Source organism: Pseudonaja textilis, chromosome 1 (assembly GCF_049901715.1).
Source record: "Pseudonaja textilis isolate UNSWEBS1 chromosome 1, rPseTex1.2, whole genome shotgun sequence".
NCBI lineage: Eukaryota > Metazoa > Chordata > Lepidosauria > Squamata > Elapidae > Pseudonaja > Pseudonaja textilis.
Genome location: NC_141990.1, coordinates 245,870,862 through 245,890,332, shown reverse-complemented (window position 1 = coordinate 245,890,332; position 19,471 = coordinate 245,870,862). Strand labels below are relative to the sequence as shown.

Genomic DNA, 19,471 nt, shown 5'->3' with positions numbered 1-19,471 from the left:
AGGTTGAAGCAATAGGATCCAAACAGTAGTAGTATTTCTATATTGAAAAGTCTTCCTCTTGACTTTTATGCCTTTATTACTGATTGTTAAACACAGAGTTATGTATAACGTACAAGGATGGATACAAAGTATCCAACATGTGGCAAACTTGATTATGTGCCATCAAGTTGGTTCAACTCTTAGTGATCACATTGATTTCCTCCATTACAATCTCCAATCTGATCTTTCAGATCTCTGAATAGGACATCTAGGGCCACTGTAGAATCCATCCACCTTACTATTGTTTACCCTTCCATCTTTCCCAACATTAGAGCCCTTTTTGGAGAACTAGGTCTTCACATAATATGTCTAAAGTAGGATAAATAGAGCCTGATGATTTGTGTCTGTGAGTTGAATTGTTTGATTATATGTTTGTTTTTTTATTTTCCTGGCCACACAATTCCCAGTAGTTTTCTCCAACACCAAAATTCAAAATCCTTAATACTCTTCTGCTTCTTCAATATTCAATTTTTGCTTCCATAGAATATTAAAGGGAACTATAGCTTTCAAATTTTGATCTTTAGAGGTATAGATACATCACAGTATCTGAATATGTTTTATAGGCCTTCAAGTGCTAGCCCTCAGCATATTTCTTGATGTTTCATCCTTTGTGGTCGATGATTGATCATAAAAGACAGTAACCATATATCACTTTAATATATTTTAGAATTATTCTACAGCTGGCTGATATACCTGTCCTCTTTAGTTTGGTCTTTCTATTTAATTTTAGTCACTTTCACTATGCTCTTCGACTTTTCTTACTAGACCTTGCATAATGTGGTTTCTCATTAGGACAATGAGATATTCTCAGATCACCATTTTTTTAAACACTCCACAACTTGAAATGATCAACACAATCAAAGGTCTTTCAGTAATCAATGAAGCACATATTGATTTCTTTTTAGTATTTTTTGGCTTTTTCAATTATCCATCGTGCATCAGTAGTAATCTCTTAATGATCCTCAGCCTTTTCTAAAGTCAGTTTGAATATCTAACTTCTCTTTTTCCTTAGAAGGCTCTAATCTGTGTTGAATAATTTTAAGCATTAATTTGATAGCATGTGAAATTAAGGATATAGTGTGATAGTTTGTACACTCTGTTAAATCTGTTTTGGGGTATTGGAATATAGACCGATCTCTTCCAATCTGTTGATCATTGTATCCTTCTGATTTACTGCCATAATTTAGATAGAACCTTGACTGATTCTTTTTTTATTTTTTTACCATATGGGTATTCTATCAGTTGTAAGGATATTCCATATCCTTACAATTTGATAGACTGGGGTAGTGATCTAACTTCACCTTCCAGTATTAGAGGTGCTTGCAAAAAAGGGAATATTTTCTAATATATTGTAGATGTTAACATCTCTATTGTACAGTATTTTGATATATTCTTTCCATCTTTGATATCCTTGGAATCAATTACTATCTGTTCATTGGTGTTCTTTATCATGCCAATTTGCTCCATCTAGTCATTCTATTAAGGGATAGAGTTATAAAAGAGTTATAAAAACGGATTTTTAAGTGCACCCTGGCATAGCGTGGGAATAACACTAGGAAGAATACATGAAATAAATTATATAAATGTATTACATTTTGAAATTGCACAAAGATAATGAATTTGGATAGAATTTGACTTCAGCATTACACTTTACAGAATGATACATAGATAAAAATTCTCTTATAAATAGCAACACTGATGTGTTGATTTGCTCCTATTTTTCATTCTTACTATTTCCAAAAATCTGTTAATAACATAAAATTTAATTTCTTCTAGTGTGGATCCCACTGAATTTAATGAATTTTCCTCTCTGTAAGCCTGGTGAGGACTACAGCCTTAATATTTTCATATTTTGATACTCCTCCCTCCCAACTTCCTTGTTTTCTCTGCCTTAGGCTAACTTAATGCTACAAATAGGATGCAAGCTTCCAGGATCAATCAGGTTTATTAAAAAGTCCCAAAAGATGGGCACTGTATCTGATTTTTAATAGAGAAAATACACCCACTGACTCATACAAATCAGTGTGGAAAAAATGCAATAGGATAACATTAATTCTATTTTGGCACCAACTCTAAACACCTAAACCCTTTATGCATTTACCTTAGAGTAATCTCCAATGAATTGGATCTAGATTCATTCATGCATAGAATAAAACCATTGGAATCAACAACCCTTAGTTATGAGTAACACAAGTTCCATTAATGGGAGCTACTTCTGATAAATTATGCCAAGATTTGTGCATCTGTTTTGCATCTAATGAAATAAAACAAGGAATGCAGTGTTTACACATATGCTGTTCTCTCTGTGATGACTTAGTTCTTCACATCCTGATACACTGAACAATTTTGTTGCTGGATCATTTTGTAATTTGTTCCTCGATGAGCCAAGTACCATAATAAATACTGCTGCCATATACCAATAAATTTAATATGAGAATTCCAAATATCAGAATTATATTTGTAGTACATGACATAAAGCCCCATAATTACAGCTTTATTGATCCGAACTTTGTGCTGAATTTTATGTTTCAGCACTGTTTACAGAGAGATGCATTATCTCAATAGTTTACTTCAAGTGGTGTTATACCCCCAACTCCACCAGCTACATCTAGTGGGGCCAATGGTCAGGGTCACTGGCTGTTTTATGTTGGATTTAATAAGGCTTACTTCAGCTACCTAATTATACAGGTTAAAAAGTTACATTTATAGTCACCCTTATCTGTGCTAGAACACGAGGAAACATGCACATGCATTCTGTTGTAAAGAGTTAGATCCTATCGCTAACTGAAGATTATTCTTACTCATACAACCAGATCACCATTCTTGTCTTTCTATCTAAGTCTAGTATTTCAGAAGACAGGTGGTACAGCGCAGGGCATTTCTAATGCATAGAAAGCCTCCTCAAACACTTAAACCACTTAAATCTACACACATTGATAAGAATTTTCCGAAGTTCTTTTTAAATAACTGGATATGAATAGTAATGCTCTTTTCTATCACATTAGATCGCTTTGGCAGAGCAACCAATGCCATTATTCTATTATAACGAAACATTAAAAACAAATCATCAAAGGTACCGGTCTTTACAACAAGGAATAAAAATGGCTCTTTACACCTCAGTTTTTTCATCCAGGAGGAGACCTTCATCTCCTCGATTTAGACTTAAAAGCGTATCCGAAACTCCGCCCCGGAGAACCAATTTGGACCAATAGCAACGTCCTGCGCATCTAAGGGCCTCGCCCACTTACCCCGGCGAAGAGACCACAAGGAGGTAAGCGAGTGTTTGTATCATTCGCGGAGACGCGTTTGGCGGAAGCGGCTGCGCTGATGGCTACGGTGAAAGAGAAGGCGGCAGCTTTGAATCTCTGCGCGGTGTATAGCCCCGCCAACAGACCCCCAGGTAAGGCTTGGATTCCCGGGATATCTTCCAAGACTTGGAGTTTTTGTATTTTACAGAGAAGGGTAAAGCTACTGGCCAGAGTGTCACGGTGAGGCGAAGGGAAAAGAGTAAGGAAACTCGACCGGTCGGGACGGATTCTTTCAAGCTGGTGGTGCCGCGGGGAAGGAAGAATTCCCTTGTTTTGTTCCCGCGCTTCATGGTAAATAAGGACGGGAGAGAACTTCCCGTCGGATTTGGGCGTTAGTACGTTTCTCTGCCCCGCTGCTCTGAAGAGTATGGGTCCCCCAGTCCCGGTGGTCTGGCTCCCCCAGTCCCGGTGGTCTGGCTCCCCCTGGGCTCCCGCGCCCGAATTGGTCGTGGAGAAAGATGTTCGTTGCCCCGTTGCCCGCCCTTGTTGCGGTTTCTTTCCGCCTTTCTTGGCTGATGAGGAGAAAGGACTGGCCCGGCCCTCCGTCTACTCCGGGTAGGAGAAGGGCTCGCCACTTCATCGTCCCCGCCGCTGCTTTTGGACGAGGTGGGTCGTAAGCAACATGCGGCGCTTGTCCCGGCTGGGGAGGATGTGTGCTTAGGCGGACTCCCTCCAACCTACTTCCCAGCCCTGCTACTTTAGCGCAGGGTTTCCTAAATGATGGCTCTGCTTTCGCGGTTTCCCTCCGCCGTGTGAATTCAAGGAGGAAATGCCGTTTTGTAAGCAGAGATTATCTGGTACTTCCTGCCGACCTTCTTCTGCCTTAAGAGAAAGGGGCTCCGGGCTTGTCAGTTTCTCCCTTTTTCCTAAAAAGTTAAGAATGGTTGCCAAGGGTGTTACCATAGTCCCTCTTTATAAAAGGCATCAATAAGTGATTGTTTATGTTAAGCTTGAAAAACTCTACCTTTGCTTTAGGATCTTTGGGGAAGGTTTTAGGAAATTGGGTATTTTCTTCCCACTTTGGGGAGAGCAAACTAGGAAACTCTCCTGACTGAAATGTTGCTAATCAACATAAACTCGGTAGTACTTATACCAAGAATAAATTTTGCAACCGTACCTCATTTGTTCTGTATTCTTTCCAGTTGCTCCAGGCCATATTTGCATATGGCCCTCAAAATAGGTTTTGCAATCTGTCTTCCGGAGGTTATCTGTATCTCCTGTTTTTGTGGCAGTCCAGGGTTAAATTTTGAACAATTGGCAAACCAAGACACATGCACACAAAAACTAGTTCCATTTGTTTAAGCAGAATGCCTCTAGGTATAATTACTGTGATTGCCCTGATAAGAGTATATTTGAAAGGTGCTATTTAGAGGTTTCAAGGTGAGGTTTCCATCCTCCCCAGAGCTGATTCCAGCCACTTTGGCACCCTAGGCAAAGTCATATTCTGTTGCCCCTTGCAGTTTGGCTCATCCTCTGATGTTAGGAATTGCAAAAATGCATCCTCTCATGATTATAAAAATCATGACCATAAAGCTAAAAAACTGAAAGGGGGGAGACCCCTTCAATTTTTTGGCTTTATAGTCATGATTTTTATCCCTGGACAATTTTTTCCTTGGACATTTTTCATCTGTTTTGCATTGTAATTTTAATTAAGTCAGCATCCATTGCTGTCATGTGGCTTTCACTATCTATTGTGTTTATTGCTAACCCTGCTCCTAATTGTCAATATGTCAGATGAATAGAATATGTCTTGGAAACACAGTAGTAGCCTACTCATAATTATTAGAGGCTGACAGTTCCTATTAACAACTGAATAGATGTGCCCATGTTACACATGTCAGAGGAATTTGTTTTAATGTGGATAACTAATAATTATAACTTACAAATAATAATTGTAATAAACATTTGTGGGGAAATTGTGTTACAACTATTTTAATCTTAAAAAGAAACTGTTGTGTTTTTTGTTGTCAAAGGATTTAGATCAAAATGGCATCTCTATATGGCACTAGGTTATCTTATTATCTATTATATCCTTATGCACTGCCTTTTATTCAATTTTCCCACAATACAACAGTCTTTTTGCTTTCTTTTTAACCAAAGAAACACCTGATTCATTTTCCTGAATCATCACAATGGTCTCAAAATCAGCATGGTTTCTCCTAAATGGTTAGACATTGGTTCAATAACTCATGTTGACTGGGGATTGTGGAAACTGGTATTAGCCTACTCCAAACTGGTGTCTGTATATTTTAAGTCTGGCAGAATTGAGGTAGCCATAGAGAGTCATAATGGGAATGGTACCTGAAGGTTATAGCAAAGAAAAAACATACTTAATTATACACGTATTAACAGCAGCTAGAATTGTATTTGCTCAAAATTAGAAAAGTAATAAGATACCGATAGAGGAAAAAGTAATTGAAAAAATATTTGAATGTGCAGAAATGAATAGATTATCATTAGAAATCAAGAAGAATCTGAATATTACATGGCATGGGACTTGTTTTATAAATGGCTAGAAAATAAAATAAATTAAAAGGGATTAAATGTATTTATAAAGCAATAAGAGAAACTAGTGTAATAGACATACTGAATATTACATATATATGGGAATGTGATTATTGTTATATTGAAAAGAATATTATTAGTAATTGTTAAGCACATGAAATATGTACCTAATTGACACGATTGAAATGGAATGAATTTATTGTATGTTCAAATATTTTTTTAAAATAATAATAATCAAAAAGAAAATCATAATGGTCCCAGCCAACATGATACGAATAAGTGATATAGGAAACTGAAGTGTAGCAACCTCTAAAAGGTGGCAGCTTCCCCATTCCTGAAGCATTAGAGAATTGTCTTTTCCCTATCCAGCTACAAGGTACTCTTTTTTTATTGGCCATTGTGGGCTTTGACTATAAAGTGCTTTATATCAATATCATACACTTCACAGTTAAATTGGTCTACCTTCTGATGAACTTTTTCAAAGGTTATTTGTACTTTTTATGTTAATATAAAGACTATCAACCTATCCTACTAGAAGTGTTACACTATAATTTTGTGCTGGAATTTCTAGGAAAGAGGAATATTAGTAGAATCCAGTGCTGTCCAGTTGAATGAGAGTTCAAAATGTTTATTTTCTCTTCTTTTCTCCTCTCTTCCTCCTCTCCATTTCCCCTCCTCCTTCCCTTTCCTTTCCTTTCCCTCTCTCTCCCCCTCTTCCCTTTTCTTTTCTTTTATGGTGGGCTACACAGTCTACATGTCATTGGCAAGTTTGAAGAGCCAAATTTAGTTCGTGATAAGTGCAGAATGTATTAATTTCATCATTTAAAACACATAAGACACCTCCTCAGAATAGTCCATACCTCAGCCTACTTCTGGAATATGGGCTTTAGTATGCCAAGCAAAATCTCTTTGTGCTCCAATGGCACTAAAGGAAGTTGATTTTAACTAATGCCACCTCAAATCAGAGAGAAAAGCTTCAGAAGTAAATGAATAATTTATTTGGTAATTCCCGTTTGGAAAGGATTCTTTAAAATAAGGAGTACAGGTAGTCCTTGACTTACAACAGTTCATTTAGTGACCATTTGAAGTTAAAATGGCACTGGAAGTAGTGACTGAGGACCATTTTACACACTTTAGACCATTGCAGCTACCCAATGGTCACATGATTTACATTCAGATGCTTGACAACTGACTCATATTTATGATAGTTGCAGGGTCCCAGTCATGTGAATCACCTTTTGTGACCTTCTGACAGGCAAAGTCAATGGAGAACCCAGATTCACTTAACAACCATGTTACTAATTTAACAACTTAAGTGATTCGCTTAACAAAATGTGGTAAGAAAAGTTTAAAATGGGACCAATTCACTTAGCAACATAAATGTTGGGCTTAATTGTGGTTGTAAGTTGAGGACTACCTGTACATTAATTATACTGTTGAGAAAGAAAATACATCTGCTAATTCATCTTCTGTATTGCTTTATAAGGCTTCAGCTTGGCACAGAGACCATTTGGAGCCACTTATGTTTGGAGCAGCATTATCCACGCGCTTCAGACCCAAGTTGAAGTGAAAAAACGACGTCAGAATCTGAAATGTTATAATGACTGTTTTATTGGCTCCGATGCAGTGGATGTTGTCTACGCCCATCTTCTCCAAAACAAATATTTTGGTGACACAGATATTAATCGGAGTAAAGTTATACGAGTATGCCAGGCATTGATGGACTACAAGGTGTTTGAGGCTATTTCCACCAAAGTCTTTGGAAAAGACAAACGATCTGTGTTTGAGGATAGCAGCTGCAGCCTCTACAGATTCTCAAATACAAGGAATCAAGTGGAGAACCTCTGCGGAAAACCGCATGGCCATTCTGTGCAACAAAGCTCTGGGTGAGAACGCTCAAGATGAAATATTGAAAAATTAGGAAGTTACATTTTTTTTCTGGTTGACTGCATCTTCCTAACTTCTATGCTCTCCTGGTTGTATGGCAGTACAAATCTCATAGTAAAGCGAGCATGGATTTGTTGGAATTAAAAGTTTTGTAGACCATCTAGAGCAGAGGTGGGCAACTCTGGCTCCTTTACAACCTGTAGACTTCAACTCCCAGAATTCCTGGGCCAGTCACAAGATGTAAAGGGGCCATAGTTGCCCGCCCCGATCTAGAGAATCCTAGATGGGGGAAATATATATTGCATCTTGTTATTTGCCTAGAAGTAACAATGTAAGGACCATTGAAGTGTTTCTATGAAGTGTGTTTCATAGCTGGAGAGGCAGCCCAAAAAAGACCATAGCTTTGGTGCCACTAATCTGACTTCAAAAAGGAGAGACACCCATAAACGTGTTTTAAAGGAATCTGTTTGGTTGACTACAGTGGCATTAAACATTAATAACATAACTATAAAACTACCTGACTTAGCAAAGTAAACCAAGATTGCACTGCAATATTAGCAAGCTAATTTATGAGCATTGGCTGGTGATACTGGATTTGGGTCTTGTATCATTAAACAAAGTCCATCACAACCACTAAGTGTCTGTTTTTTAACTCCAGTTGTCTGTATATTGAAAACAGCTACAACAACTACTTAAGTGATGCTTAAAAATGAGGAAGCTTGAAAACTATTTTGCATAATATAAATGTTAGCAATAATTATAGGCTATTAACAATTTATTCTTGGGAAATGAATTTGTTAGTGATCAGAATGACTACTAGGGATAATGAAACATAAGAGAGCCAGCTTGGTCTAGTGGTTAAGACACCAGGCTTGAGTTATTTTTTAAAAAGGTGGGATACAAATAAATAAATGCATGTATGTAGAATTGTTTCTTTAATAGAAGGATCCATGTGATAATCTAATGTAAAGTAGATTAATTATAAAGAGCCAGTTTGGTGGTATACTTAAAGCAACAGGTTAGAAATTGGGAGAACAAGAGTTCTAGTACCACCTTAGGCACAAATTTAACTGCATGACTTCAGGCTAGTCATCTTCTGTCAACCTCAGAAAAGAGACAATGGCAAACCACTTCTGAAAAGCCTTGCCAAGAATACTGCGGGGACATGTCTAGGCATCTTTAAGAATTGGACAAGAAATTCCAATTCCAATTGAGCGGAATTTTAAAACTGCAACTATATACAAAAATATTTCTAAAGGAAGTGTATATGTATGTATCCATTGGAGTTATAGTACAGAAGTTCGTATTTGTGTATAGAAACAAGATCTAAATATTGCTATCAGTACTGATACTTCGATCTTCCATTCCTATTTTTTTAACTACAGACAGGAAAAAAGATTATTACTTGGTACATCATCAGTGAGATCAGAAAGTTTGGAGGATCTCTTAGAAAACCTGAGTCTAAAACCTGTTAATTCTCCCCAAGTAAATCCATCCTCACATTTGTCTCGTCAAGGTAAGGAGGATAGACATCATCTCCAGTAAAGCTTTTCTGTTTCTTAGATTGGAGACAAATAGAAAATTAATCTCTCTCCCATCATGACCACTATAAAGCAAAAGAACATGTTGTGTCAGGTATTTGCTTGAATTCTTCACAGCTGCTAATTTTCTCACAAGCCTGACAGCTCTGTGATATGGTTTCACATCATGGTTATCTTACATAGTATGAATCTATAACACATTAGAAAAAAAATAGGTGGTACCTGAGAATAATGACAGCCTAGTCCTAGAAGATCACTAGTGAACAACCTGCAGCTCTTGATGTAATCCGAAATTCAGAGGGTGCATAAAACAGTATGTTCATATTAGAGATGGGAAAGGGAGAGTTATTTCTCAGGTTGTAGTCTCAAGCTCCTCAACAAAATCAAGTATTTCCATTCATGCTGAAGACAGTCATGTCTCCTTCTCTTTCTCCTGCCACTTCCACTTTTTCAGTTTTTTTAAAAAACACAAGCTTAAAACACAAGCAGAGACACAAGTTTTTGAAGGAACAAGGAATTTGCTTCTGTGGCCTTGTCTCCTACTTTGTGCCTGACTTGTGGCTCTGTTATCAAACCACTTAGAGACTAGCAGTACAAATAGTCCATTCTTCTCAAGCCATAGCTGGTTTAAACAAGATGATTGTAACATGTGGCTGCCATATTCTTTCAGTCTGCTTCTTGAACAAGAACAAAATCTGATACTAACTTAGTAGCTAGTTCTATCATTTTTGTGTGTGTGTCTGGCTTTGCAGATTGCTCCGAAAAAATGTAGAAAACTCCAAACAAGTTCTTTGTTTAGTACTTCAAGTTAAGGATGTCATTGTTCTAACTGGAAAAATGTTAACAAGGGTTTCTTTCTTTTATGCATCCTTATTAGCATGATTTACGTGATTGATTTTCCCATCTAATAAAGATCTCTGGCAATTCAAACAGGAAAGAATGTAAAGCATTCTGGATACATTGAAGTCTTTACTGTTTTCCGCATAAATCTCTATTGGTTATCTTTTTTTTATTCTGAAGTGCTTTTGTGGCTGATAATAAAGCAGGAGGAATAAATTATTTTAATGTTCTCTGTGGAAGAAGTCAGTCATCACAAGTAAAGACTGCAATGTTGGATTACATTTCTTGATCATTATATGTTTGTTAACAATTTCACTATTTGATTTGTGCCCTTCATTTTTCCTAGTCATTAATGAAGTCTGGGAAGAGCAAACTATTGCCCGTCTCCTGCAGCTAATAGATCTTCCATTGCTTGATCCTTTACTTAAATACCACAAGATTGGATCCCAATATCCACAAACAAAGCAGGAACCTGAATGTAGTATCACAAACAACTATCTTGACCGAGAAATTCTGAAAGCTTTTGGTGATGCTCAGTAAGTATTTATCTATATGTGTGTGTGTGTGTGTGTGTGTGTGTGTGTGTATGAATAGGAAAGCACAAAAAAAAATTATCAGCAAATATTATTTGCCTTCCTAAATATTTTTTTCAAGCAGTGAAGGAAGATATTCAATTGTAGAGTAGACATGGGCAAACCTTTTGTGATTTGAGGCCACATTTTTAATTTTGGAGAGTTTCCAAGGGGCATAATTTTATGGTCTCTGAGGGAAATGGGACTGAATGAGGGCCTTAAGAGAATTACAATTCTTCCCCTTAGAAAATCCACCAATAGGAAAAAATCACTGTATTGATTGGGAGATGTGTTTGTGAGTGATGAAAACATTAGGGCCCGGGCACTCATTTTGTCCCTTAAGTCCTGCCAGTTCAGAAAGCTGAATATATTGGCCTCTCTGTTCCACCTCCACATATTGCAGAGGACTTGTGGGCCATATGTGGGGTACAAGTTGCTCACTCCTGAGTTTTGGGATGGCTTCTCCTCCTTCTCTGTGTCGTAAGGTCTGCCCAAATGTGCCATGCTCAGTGGCTGCTTTATCTTCTTTAAGTAGAGATCCTTTCATCATTGTTCCTTTGGCCCTAGAATGTTCTTTTGACTTCCAGTGGGACTTATTCATAGCAAAATGTTATCTACAGTATAGTCAATAGAACATTGTAGACATTATCTTTTTCTAGGGCAGATGAATGGCTGTCAGCAGCAATTGACTGTTTGGAGTACCTCCCAGATGCGATGGTGGTTGAAGTAAGCCGCAGTTTACCTGATCGGCCTGACAAAGTGCATGTGGGGAAACTGTTGTTGTTTGATACTGTTGGGAGGTATTACAGCCAAAAAAAGGAACCATTGCTGAACCATGTGCCTGAAATCCACCTGGGAATTGCTGAGTTGCTAGGTAAGTGAATGGATTTAACAAATGTTATAAAAAGCAAAGTGTTTTGTCATACAAATTTGTCATACATTCCCCCTCCTCCCTGTGTTGGCCTGTGTTGGTCAAACGGGGCCATCCAGAGAAAAGCAAGTATCTATGCGATCTCCAGCACACTGATTTTGAAAAGAGGGGGAATACACAAAGGTGTACTTATAAAGACAATGGAGAATCTAAACATAGGCTGTTACTTTTCTTAATAGCCTTATGATGGGATGGAAGTAAAAATGGCAGCCAGTTTGATCTAGTGGGCAAGGTACCCAGCAGGTTGAGAGTTCTATTCCCACTTTAGGCATGAGAACTGGCTGCGCAATCTTGAGCCAGTCATTCCCTCTCAGACCAACACACCACACAGGGTGGTGGTTGTTGCGGGGAAAACAGGAACAGGACAGAGTATTACATATGCTTGCCACTTCAAGTTACAAATTTTTAACAAGGTGGGATAAAAGGTCAGGTGTGCATTTAAAATATATCTATTCGGCTTCAACAAATCAATTCTATCTTGCTTCATATTCACATATTGCACTAAACCATGCTTTCTTTTACCATAGTTTTTAAAGTAAACTACAGTGACCACATGCTAAGTCCTAATCTATGATTTAGAAACTCCAGTGTCAGACTTTATAGCTAAACTAAAATCAAGCAACAATGATGAATTATCACAGTGTGAAATCCACTCTTATGTGAGGGACAGTAATAAGTAGTGAATATGAACTATCTGCCTTTTCAAAAGGCAACTTGACTTTTTTAAAAAATTTGAAGACATTGCGCTTCTCATCCAAGAAGCTTCTTTGGTTAACAGTGAAAAGTACCTTTGGGATGTAACCTTTAGTTTTACCTATATCACTGTAGAGTCCTCTGTAGCATGCAGAAGATCAGTGACCTTTGTATATACATAGGTAGTTCCCAATGTACAGCTATTCATTTAGCAATTGTTTGAAGTTGAAATGGAACTGAACAAAGTGACAGTCATACTTGTGACTATCTCAGCATTTCCCACAGTTAGGTGATCAAAATTATTTACAATGGCTGCAGAGTCCTGGGGTCACGTGATCTTCATTTGTGACCTTTACAGCTGGCTTTTGACAAAGCCAATGGGGAAGGGAAGATTTGCTGAACGATCACCTTTAACACTTCTTCACTTAACAACTGCAGTAAAACTCTGTAAAAGCAACCATCTCCAAGTCAGGAGTTTGAATGCCATGACACCACTATGATCCTAATTAAAGCTATCTTTTATGCCTGTTTGCATGTAATACTTAAACATGACTTCTATGTATGTATTAATATAATTAATTTCTAAAGCGAGGCAGACAATAGTCAATATGTGGATAACTCATTATTTCTTATAAGGAGAAACTTCCATAATGAACATTGGAAATCTATAACAATGTGATAGCGATTTGCCAGCAAATTCATTCTGCCAGTATGTCATACAGGCAGTGGTAGTGGCGGTGTTATTTATAACTAACAAATAACTAACTAGGATTCTAATTAAATCAAGCTGTGATAAAAGGACCATGTTTGATAAAAGGACCATTTTCTGAAATATTTATGATCTTATCAAGGGTATTATTTTAATAAGAAATTTGAAGTATGTTCTGGTGCAGACCATGAAAAAAAATTGAATATTGATTTAATCAATCTGATCTAAATTTATATTTCACATTCTTACATAGTTTATAATAAAGTGAAAATGGCAAACTATGCATATGTTCATCAATCATTATTTAAATAAAAACGCAATGTAATAATTTGGTTTGGTTTTCTTTCCAGTTAATGGAAAAACTGATCAGGCTTTGGAAGCCATTCAGCTCTATTTAAAATTATTGGATAGCCCTGCAAGAGAGGAATTCAGGAAACTGCTTTACTTCATGGCCGTGATAGCTCAGAATTCTGAACTTAAGCTACAAAGTGAGGCAAGTATTTTATGTGTGAAGCCTCCTTATGCTCTTTGGTGGCCTGGGGATGTGGATAGAGAACTTGTAGACCTTCAGATGTGCTAAACTACAGTTCCCAACAGCGTAATCTAAAGCAATCAATATGGTAATTCAGGAACACCAGGAAGGCTTCAGTTTCCTGAATCCTGTCTTAGACAGTAGATCCTTCCAGTGTCAATGATTAGTGGCTGAAATCAAAGACTACAGTGGTACCTCAGTACATGTCATTCATTGATTCCGAGAAGTGTAAGGAGTACTAAAAAGAACAAATCCCAAACAAACCACATGACTTACCATGTGACCCTTTGTTTTGGCTAGGAATACCTTTGTCCCTTTTCATATGTCAGCAAGATTCCCAGCACGGCTGACTTCCTGTCCACTCTCGGTGTCCATCCCCTCTCCTTTTGCAGCAACCTTCTCAGCATGGCTGACTTCCTGTCTGTTCTTTGCTGCCGTTCCCTTCTTCCTATCACAGTATGTCAAGTACTAAACAAACTCTGAGCACTGGGATTGCATTTTCACAACAAAATGCGTCGAGTACCAAATTCGATGAGTTTTTGAAGCAATTGACTCCCAAGGTACCGCTGTAGGTAGGAAAACACCACAATTATACTTATGGCAGCATGATTCCTCCTGAGAAGAGGAGCAGTGAAATGAGAAGGTGACCTCAACATGGATTTCTATACCATAATTATGAACTTCTAATATTGCCCCAGGAAAGCATCATAATAAGCTGGCTGACGTAGTTTAGTGCTGGAAGGGAGACCATGGGAAGAATGCAAAGCATGCTTGCTTATAGGTTGCCCTGAAATAAATCAATCTCATTTTTGCATAATGTTTTAAATTGTAAATTTAAACTTGTAGAACTATGGTTGACTGCCCTTTTACAAGAGATCAATTTACTAAGACTAAAAGGCATGCATTTGAAACTGTCAATATATGCTATAATTATAGCTATAGGAAATGAGGTGGATCTAGCAGTACAAACTTTTAATCCTTCTGCTTCCCGCTCCCCCCGCCCCCCCCCATCGCTTCCTTCCCTGTTTATAGAGTGAAAACAGGATGGTTGTGAAAAGAATGTTCTCCAAAGCCATAATCAACAATAAAACATTATCTAAAGGAAAAACAGATCTTTTAATTTTATTTCTGGTGGACTATCAGAAAGACGTTTTAAAGGTAGGTATCCACAAGTCATTTTCTCCACGCTATTATGCATAATCTATTCCATTCTTAATAACTAACGTTATTTTATTTTGTTCAAGATTTCAGGGACGCTACATAAAATGGTCAGTGAAAAGCTTCTAGCTATACAGAGAGGCACAGATTCCAGTCTGAATATTGGTAAACTTTATTTTCATAAACTTTAGTCATGTTAATAATAAACTTTAGCGTGAGCTGCTTTGAGCATAGTCCACTATGAAAATGAAGCTGCTAAATAAGCCAGTCTAGAAAAATCTGCTCTTTGGCAGGAAGAGTGACATTAAAAGTAAATCTATCAATATGGGCTATGCAAAACTTTACATGGTGTTTTCAGCCTATTCAGAAGTACTGAATATCTCAGTGCTTACTATTTTCTATACTAAACATCCTAAACTTCATGGAAAGAGAGTTGGGATTAGTTGGGCAACTTGAACCCTTTGAGTCTAAAGTACATTTAAGCAAGACAGTCCTCCACCTTTATCCAAAAAAATTGAAATCTCCAGGATTACTTTATGAATTTTAAATAGGGGAATATTGTGAAAACATTTAAGAAAACCATAATAAATACCTCAAATGTCTATGATATTTTTAATAATAAATTTTATTCTTATTCCAGGATATACTTTTTGCCAAAGGCTTGATGAATGTGAGTATCATTCCAGTGCCAAAAAAACTACAAAAGTGGAATTGGTGTCTTTACTAAAAACTATTGATGAAGACTCCAGTCTCTCTGCCAAGGAACGCAAGAAGTTGCTAGATCAGTTCTATACTAGTAATCCAACTATCTTTTTGCAGTATTTTGGTGAGAGAGATATTCCTGTGTATAATGGTAGACTTGACTTCTAAAAATCTGTACTGTGCATCTTTACAAAATTGTTTTATATTGTACTTAAAAGTGTTATGTAAATAGGGGTGGATTCTACCTGTAAAACTGCTATTTAAAAACAATAAAAGCTATTGATTCATATTCTAAATAGTGAGAAAATAGTATTTCTCCTAAATGTGTAGGAATACATCATTAAAAGCTGAAAGCAAATATCTTTTGACCTCCTTTGTGAACACAAGCTCTTTGAGCAGAATGCAGTTCGGAGAAAAGAAATATAATTAAATTGCTGATGGTTTTAGTTGTAGCATATGTTCTTCTTACAGTAACATAACACCTGGCCATGTATTTTGCTTCTGGCAGTTTATCCAATTTATTGTCATTTGACCAGTAGCATGCTGAAGTACACTGACAAAAATCGTCAGATGAGTGATTGACCAGTACCACACACCAGCTCAAAATAAGCAGTCATTCCTTGTATTTGAAAGCCAAATGATTGAAAGAAAAGCCATTTATTACACATTAAAACAACTGCTGAACCCTTTCTTCATTTACAACCCTGAAACTGCCAATGAAAGTCTGGAATTAACACCATAAACACTTTTTAAATAATCATAATCTATGCAACACATAAGACAAATCTATACCAGGAATCTGTTTTACTGTGGCAAACAAAGCCTTTAGGTTCCTTCTCTAATTAAAGAGTAGTTGTAAATCATCCTTGGTGCTATACAAGTAGTTCTGCCCTTATATGGAGAAAATAATTGTATCAGTGTGGGAAGATTAATGTTGAATAAAAGGAAGTTAAACCAAGTGCAAGTAAAAGTTTCCAATATAACCTGTGAAAGTTGCTCCATTATAGGAAACTTCTATGCTCAAATCTGTTTATATTCTAAATGAGCTATGATGGCACAGTGGTTACAATGCCGACTAATTCTGCTGATTGCCAACAGTTCGGCAATTTGATTTTCACTAGTTCAAGGTTGTCTCAGCCTTCCATCCTTCTGAAGTTGGTAAAATGAGTATGCAGATTGTTGGGGGCAATATGCTGACTGTAAACCATTAGAGAGGGCTGTAAAGCACTGTGAAGTGATATATAAGTAAGTGCTATTGCTATTATCTCATAATATTTCATAACATAATGCCTCTAAATTACAAATACTTATTCAGGAGCAATTGGCATCAAAATACTTAGCCTACTTGTCGTCTGCTGGTTTCCTCCTAAAATCAGATTTTAATTTGAAAATACTTGTCTCTTTTTCTGAGTTCTCATTAGCTTCAGTGTACTACATTATGGTATTTCTGGCAGGATATATCTGTTTTGAAATAATGCTAAAGGCTGGTACTCAGCATTATAGATTTAGAAGATTGCTTTCAAATATTTTGTATGAAGGAAGAAATTTGAAACTCAGTAGAGTGGTAAAAATAAGCAATCAGATGTGTATTTTGTTTTTCTAGTTTTGAATCAAACTGGATGAGGAAATTGATATTCTAGTTGAATCCTTCAGTTGTTTTGAATGTTTCTACACCATATTGAAAATATATGCCAATTACTCCAAAGCATTTCTTTCAAGAAGAAAATTGACAAGTTTATTTGTTCATAGCAGTATATCAAAATGAGAGAACTATGGGAAGGTGTTGCTTGTCTAAAATATACAAACACCTGCTTCCAAAAAGAATACGAAATGTTAATAACTACTTGAACTGGGCAGCCATCTGGATTCATGTGATTTTAGACTTATTGCCATAATCTTAAAACTATATTTTCCTAGTTGCATGTCCTTCTTCTACAATCTCAGGAAAAGACACCATTTCTAATCAGTTGCCAAATATGTTAAATGAGGTATTGCTATTTCAAACCCAAGTTCATCATCACTAAAAAACTTATAAGAATATTAAACCACTGAAAATAATTATGTCATTTTTTCTCACCCAGTTACAATCATTGCAAGAAACCTGGTACCTTTCTATTCATACATGTGTAGCTTTGATGTAAAGCATAAATGTTGTATATTATGTTATCTTTATGGGCAGGCAAACCATCAACTTCAGGGATTGATAAACTACAGGCATTCCCCATTCTTTCGTTTGAGTGGGCCCCAAATCATTGCTGCCTAGAGAAATAAAATAACAGAAAATAGAATTGGAAGGGACCTTGGAGGTCTTCTAGTCCAACCCCCTGCTCAAGCATATACCGTTTCAGACAATCTCCACCCACAACATATGGAGACAACTCGTTCCACTGGTTAATTGTTCTGTCAGGAAATTTCTCCTTTATTCTAGATTAGTTCTTTCCTTGATTAGTTTCCATCCATTGCTTCTTGTCCTTCCTTCAGGTGCTCTGGAGAATACATTGATCCTCTCTTTCTTGTGGCAGCCCCTCAAGTATTGGAACACTGCTATCATGTCACCCCTACTCCTCCTTTTCATTAAACTAGACATACCCAATTCCCACAACTGTTCTTCATTGACTTGTTAATTTGCTAAAATCTGTTTTAATTTTGCTACGTCTTCAAGCCTCAAGTGTGACTTCTAATAACATCAACTCCACATTTTCTTCAGATCTCAAATACTTTTAAAAGACATCTTCTGAATATAAAGTTTGCCCATATAGATTTATAGACTTTATAGATCTGCTCTGTCAGTTGTGTTTGTGATACTTTTATACTGGCAAATAGGAGTTCTCTTACAATTTTGTTGCCAATTTTTTTTAATATCTCATCAGAAAAAGTGATACATTTCAGGTACATTTTCTAAATATAAAGTGAAGGTTGTGTCACTGAGCCATAACCATTCTGATGTGTTGTGCGTGATACAATTTTGCCTTGAATTGTGACATGAGTGGCATATAAATTTAGTAGTAATAAGGCATACATGGATTGTAGCATCATGACAATGCCATGCAGTGGCCAATGGTGGTTCAGGTGTAAATTTGAGGAAAGTTTATGCTGGTATAAATGAACAATCAAGGAGTTTTAGGTTCATGTATTCCTCCTTCCCCTATATGTAAGTATTTACTCTTTGAGATGGCCCACAATCAGCAATTTTCATTGAAACAGCTTAAGAAGGAAGGCAGTGTGATAGACAAAGGAATGAGAAAGAATATGTGATTCTGTAAGATATGTCAAGAATCAGCGTTTTTCATATAGCCTGGGTTGTCATGCACAATGGCGCTTTTAGAAGAGATATCTTGCCTTCCTTCCTTTGCCTCAATCATAATCAGTGAAACATTGCTTCCAAACCATTTTACACTTTGCTACCAATAATGTAAAAGAACCTACCTTCCATATTTCATTGCCAAATGGAAGATATTTATTCTTGGTAATGAGGCTTCTGTTAACTTAAACATGAAATAGTGATAAAAACATAACATTACAAAAGGTAAAGTGCATTTGTTATCATTGTATCCTAGCTGCGTGTAGAGTATTATGTATTATGCACGTATTATGCACGTAGAGTAGTATAGCAGGTTTGAGCTTGAATGTCTTATTCCCCAAAGGTTAACTCTTAGATAATAGCCATAAATAAGAGCTAGGAAAACATTTCCGCTTTCTCTTTATTAGAACCATGGGGAACACTGTGCACCACAGAACTACATCACTGCAACTGTTCAGATGTAGCTATCAAAGCAATAACTCATACCGTATTACCATATATTGCCTAGTATGCTACCTACATTACTGCACTTAATTATTGCTAAGTGCAGAGGATGGACTGAGTCTAAGAGTGTTCAGTTTTTGCCAGCAGATATTTCCGCAGAAGCTTCTAAAAAACCCCCCATAGGTTTTCTCCAATGGAATTTAATAAAAAGGTAAATGGTGATAATCTGATCAATGTGAATTGGTCTGCCACTGTTTAAGGGGGACTAACATTGTATTTTTTTCTAATATCAGTATTTCCTCGTTGCTT

At 36.8% G+C, this 19,471-nt stretch overlaps 1 protein-coding gene across 1 annotated transcript; it reads left to right on the top strand.

Annotated features, from left to right (window-relative positions):
- Positions 1–3,294: 3,294 nt before the first annotated feature.
- Positions 3,295–15,713, top strand: DEPDC7 (DEP domain containing 7). Its single transcript, XM_026704390.2, has 9 exons — positions 3,295–3,439; positions 7,339–7,738; positions 9,125–9,255; positions 10,467–10,656; positions 11,352–11,566; positions 13,376–13,518; positions 14,590–14,715; positions 14,802–14,880; positions 15,356–15,713. Exons 1-9 carry the CDS (start codon positions 3,367–3,369, stop codon positions 15,583–15,585), a joined length of 1,587 nt encoding a protein of 528 aa, XP_026560175.1. The 5' UTR covers positions 3,295–3,366; the 3' UTR covers positions 15,586–15,713.
- Positions 15,714–19,471: the final 3,758 nt, after the last annotated feature.

What these genes read in the sequence shown, in the direction of transcription:
- DEPDC7 (XM_026704390.2), top strand. Translation starts at nt 3,367, where the DNA reads ATGGCTACGGTGAAAGAGAAGGCGGCAGCTTTGAATCTCTGCGCGGTG. An exon ending in TCTGTGCAACAAAGCTCTGG is followed by an intron (nt 7,739 to 9,124) that starts GTGAGAACGCTC and finishes TTTTAACTACAG; the next exon opens with ACAGGAAAAAAGATTATTAC. An exon ending in AAAGCTTTTGGTGATGCTCA is followed by an intron (nt 10,657 to 11,351) that starts GTAAGTATTTAT and finishes ATCTTTTTCTAG; the next exon opens with GGCAGATGAATGGCTGTCAG.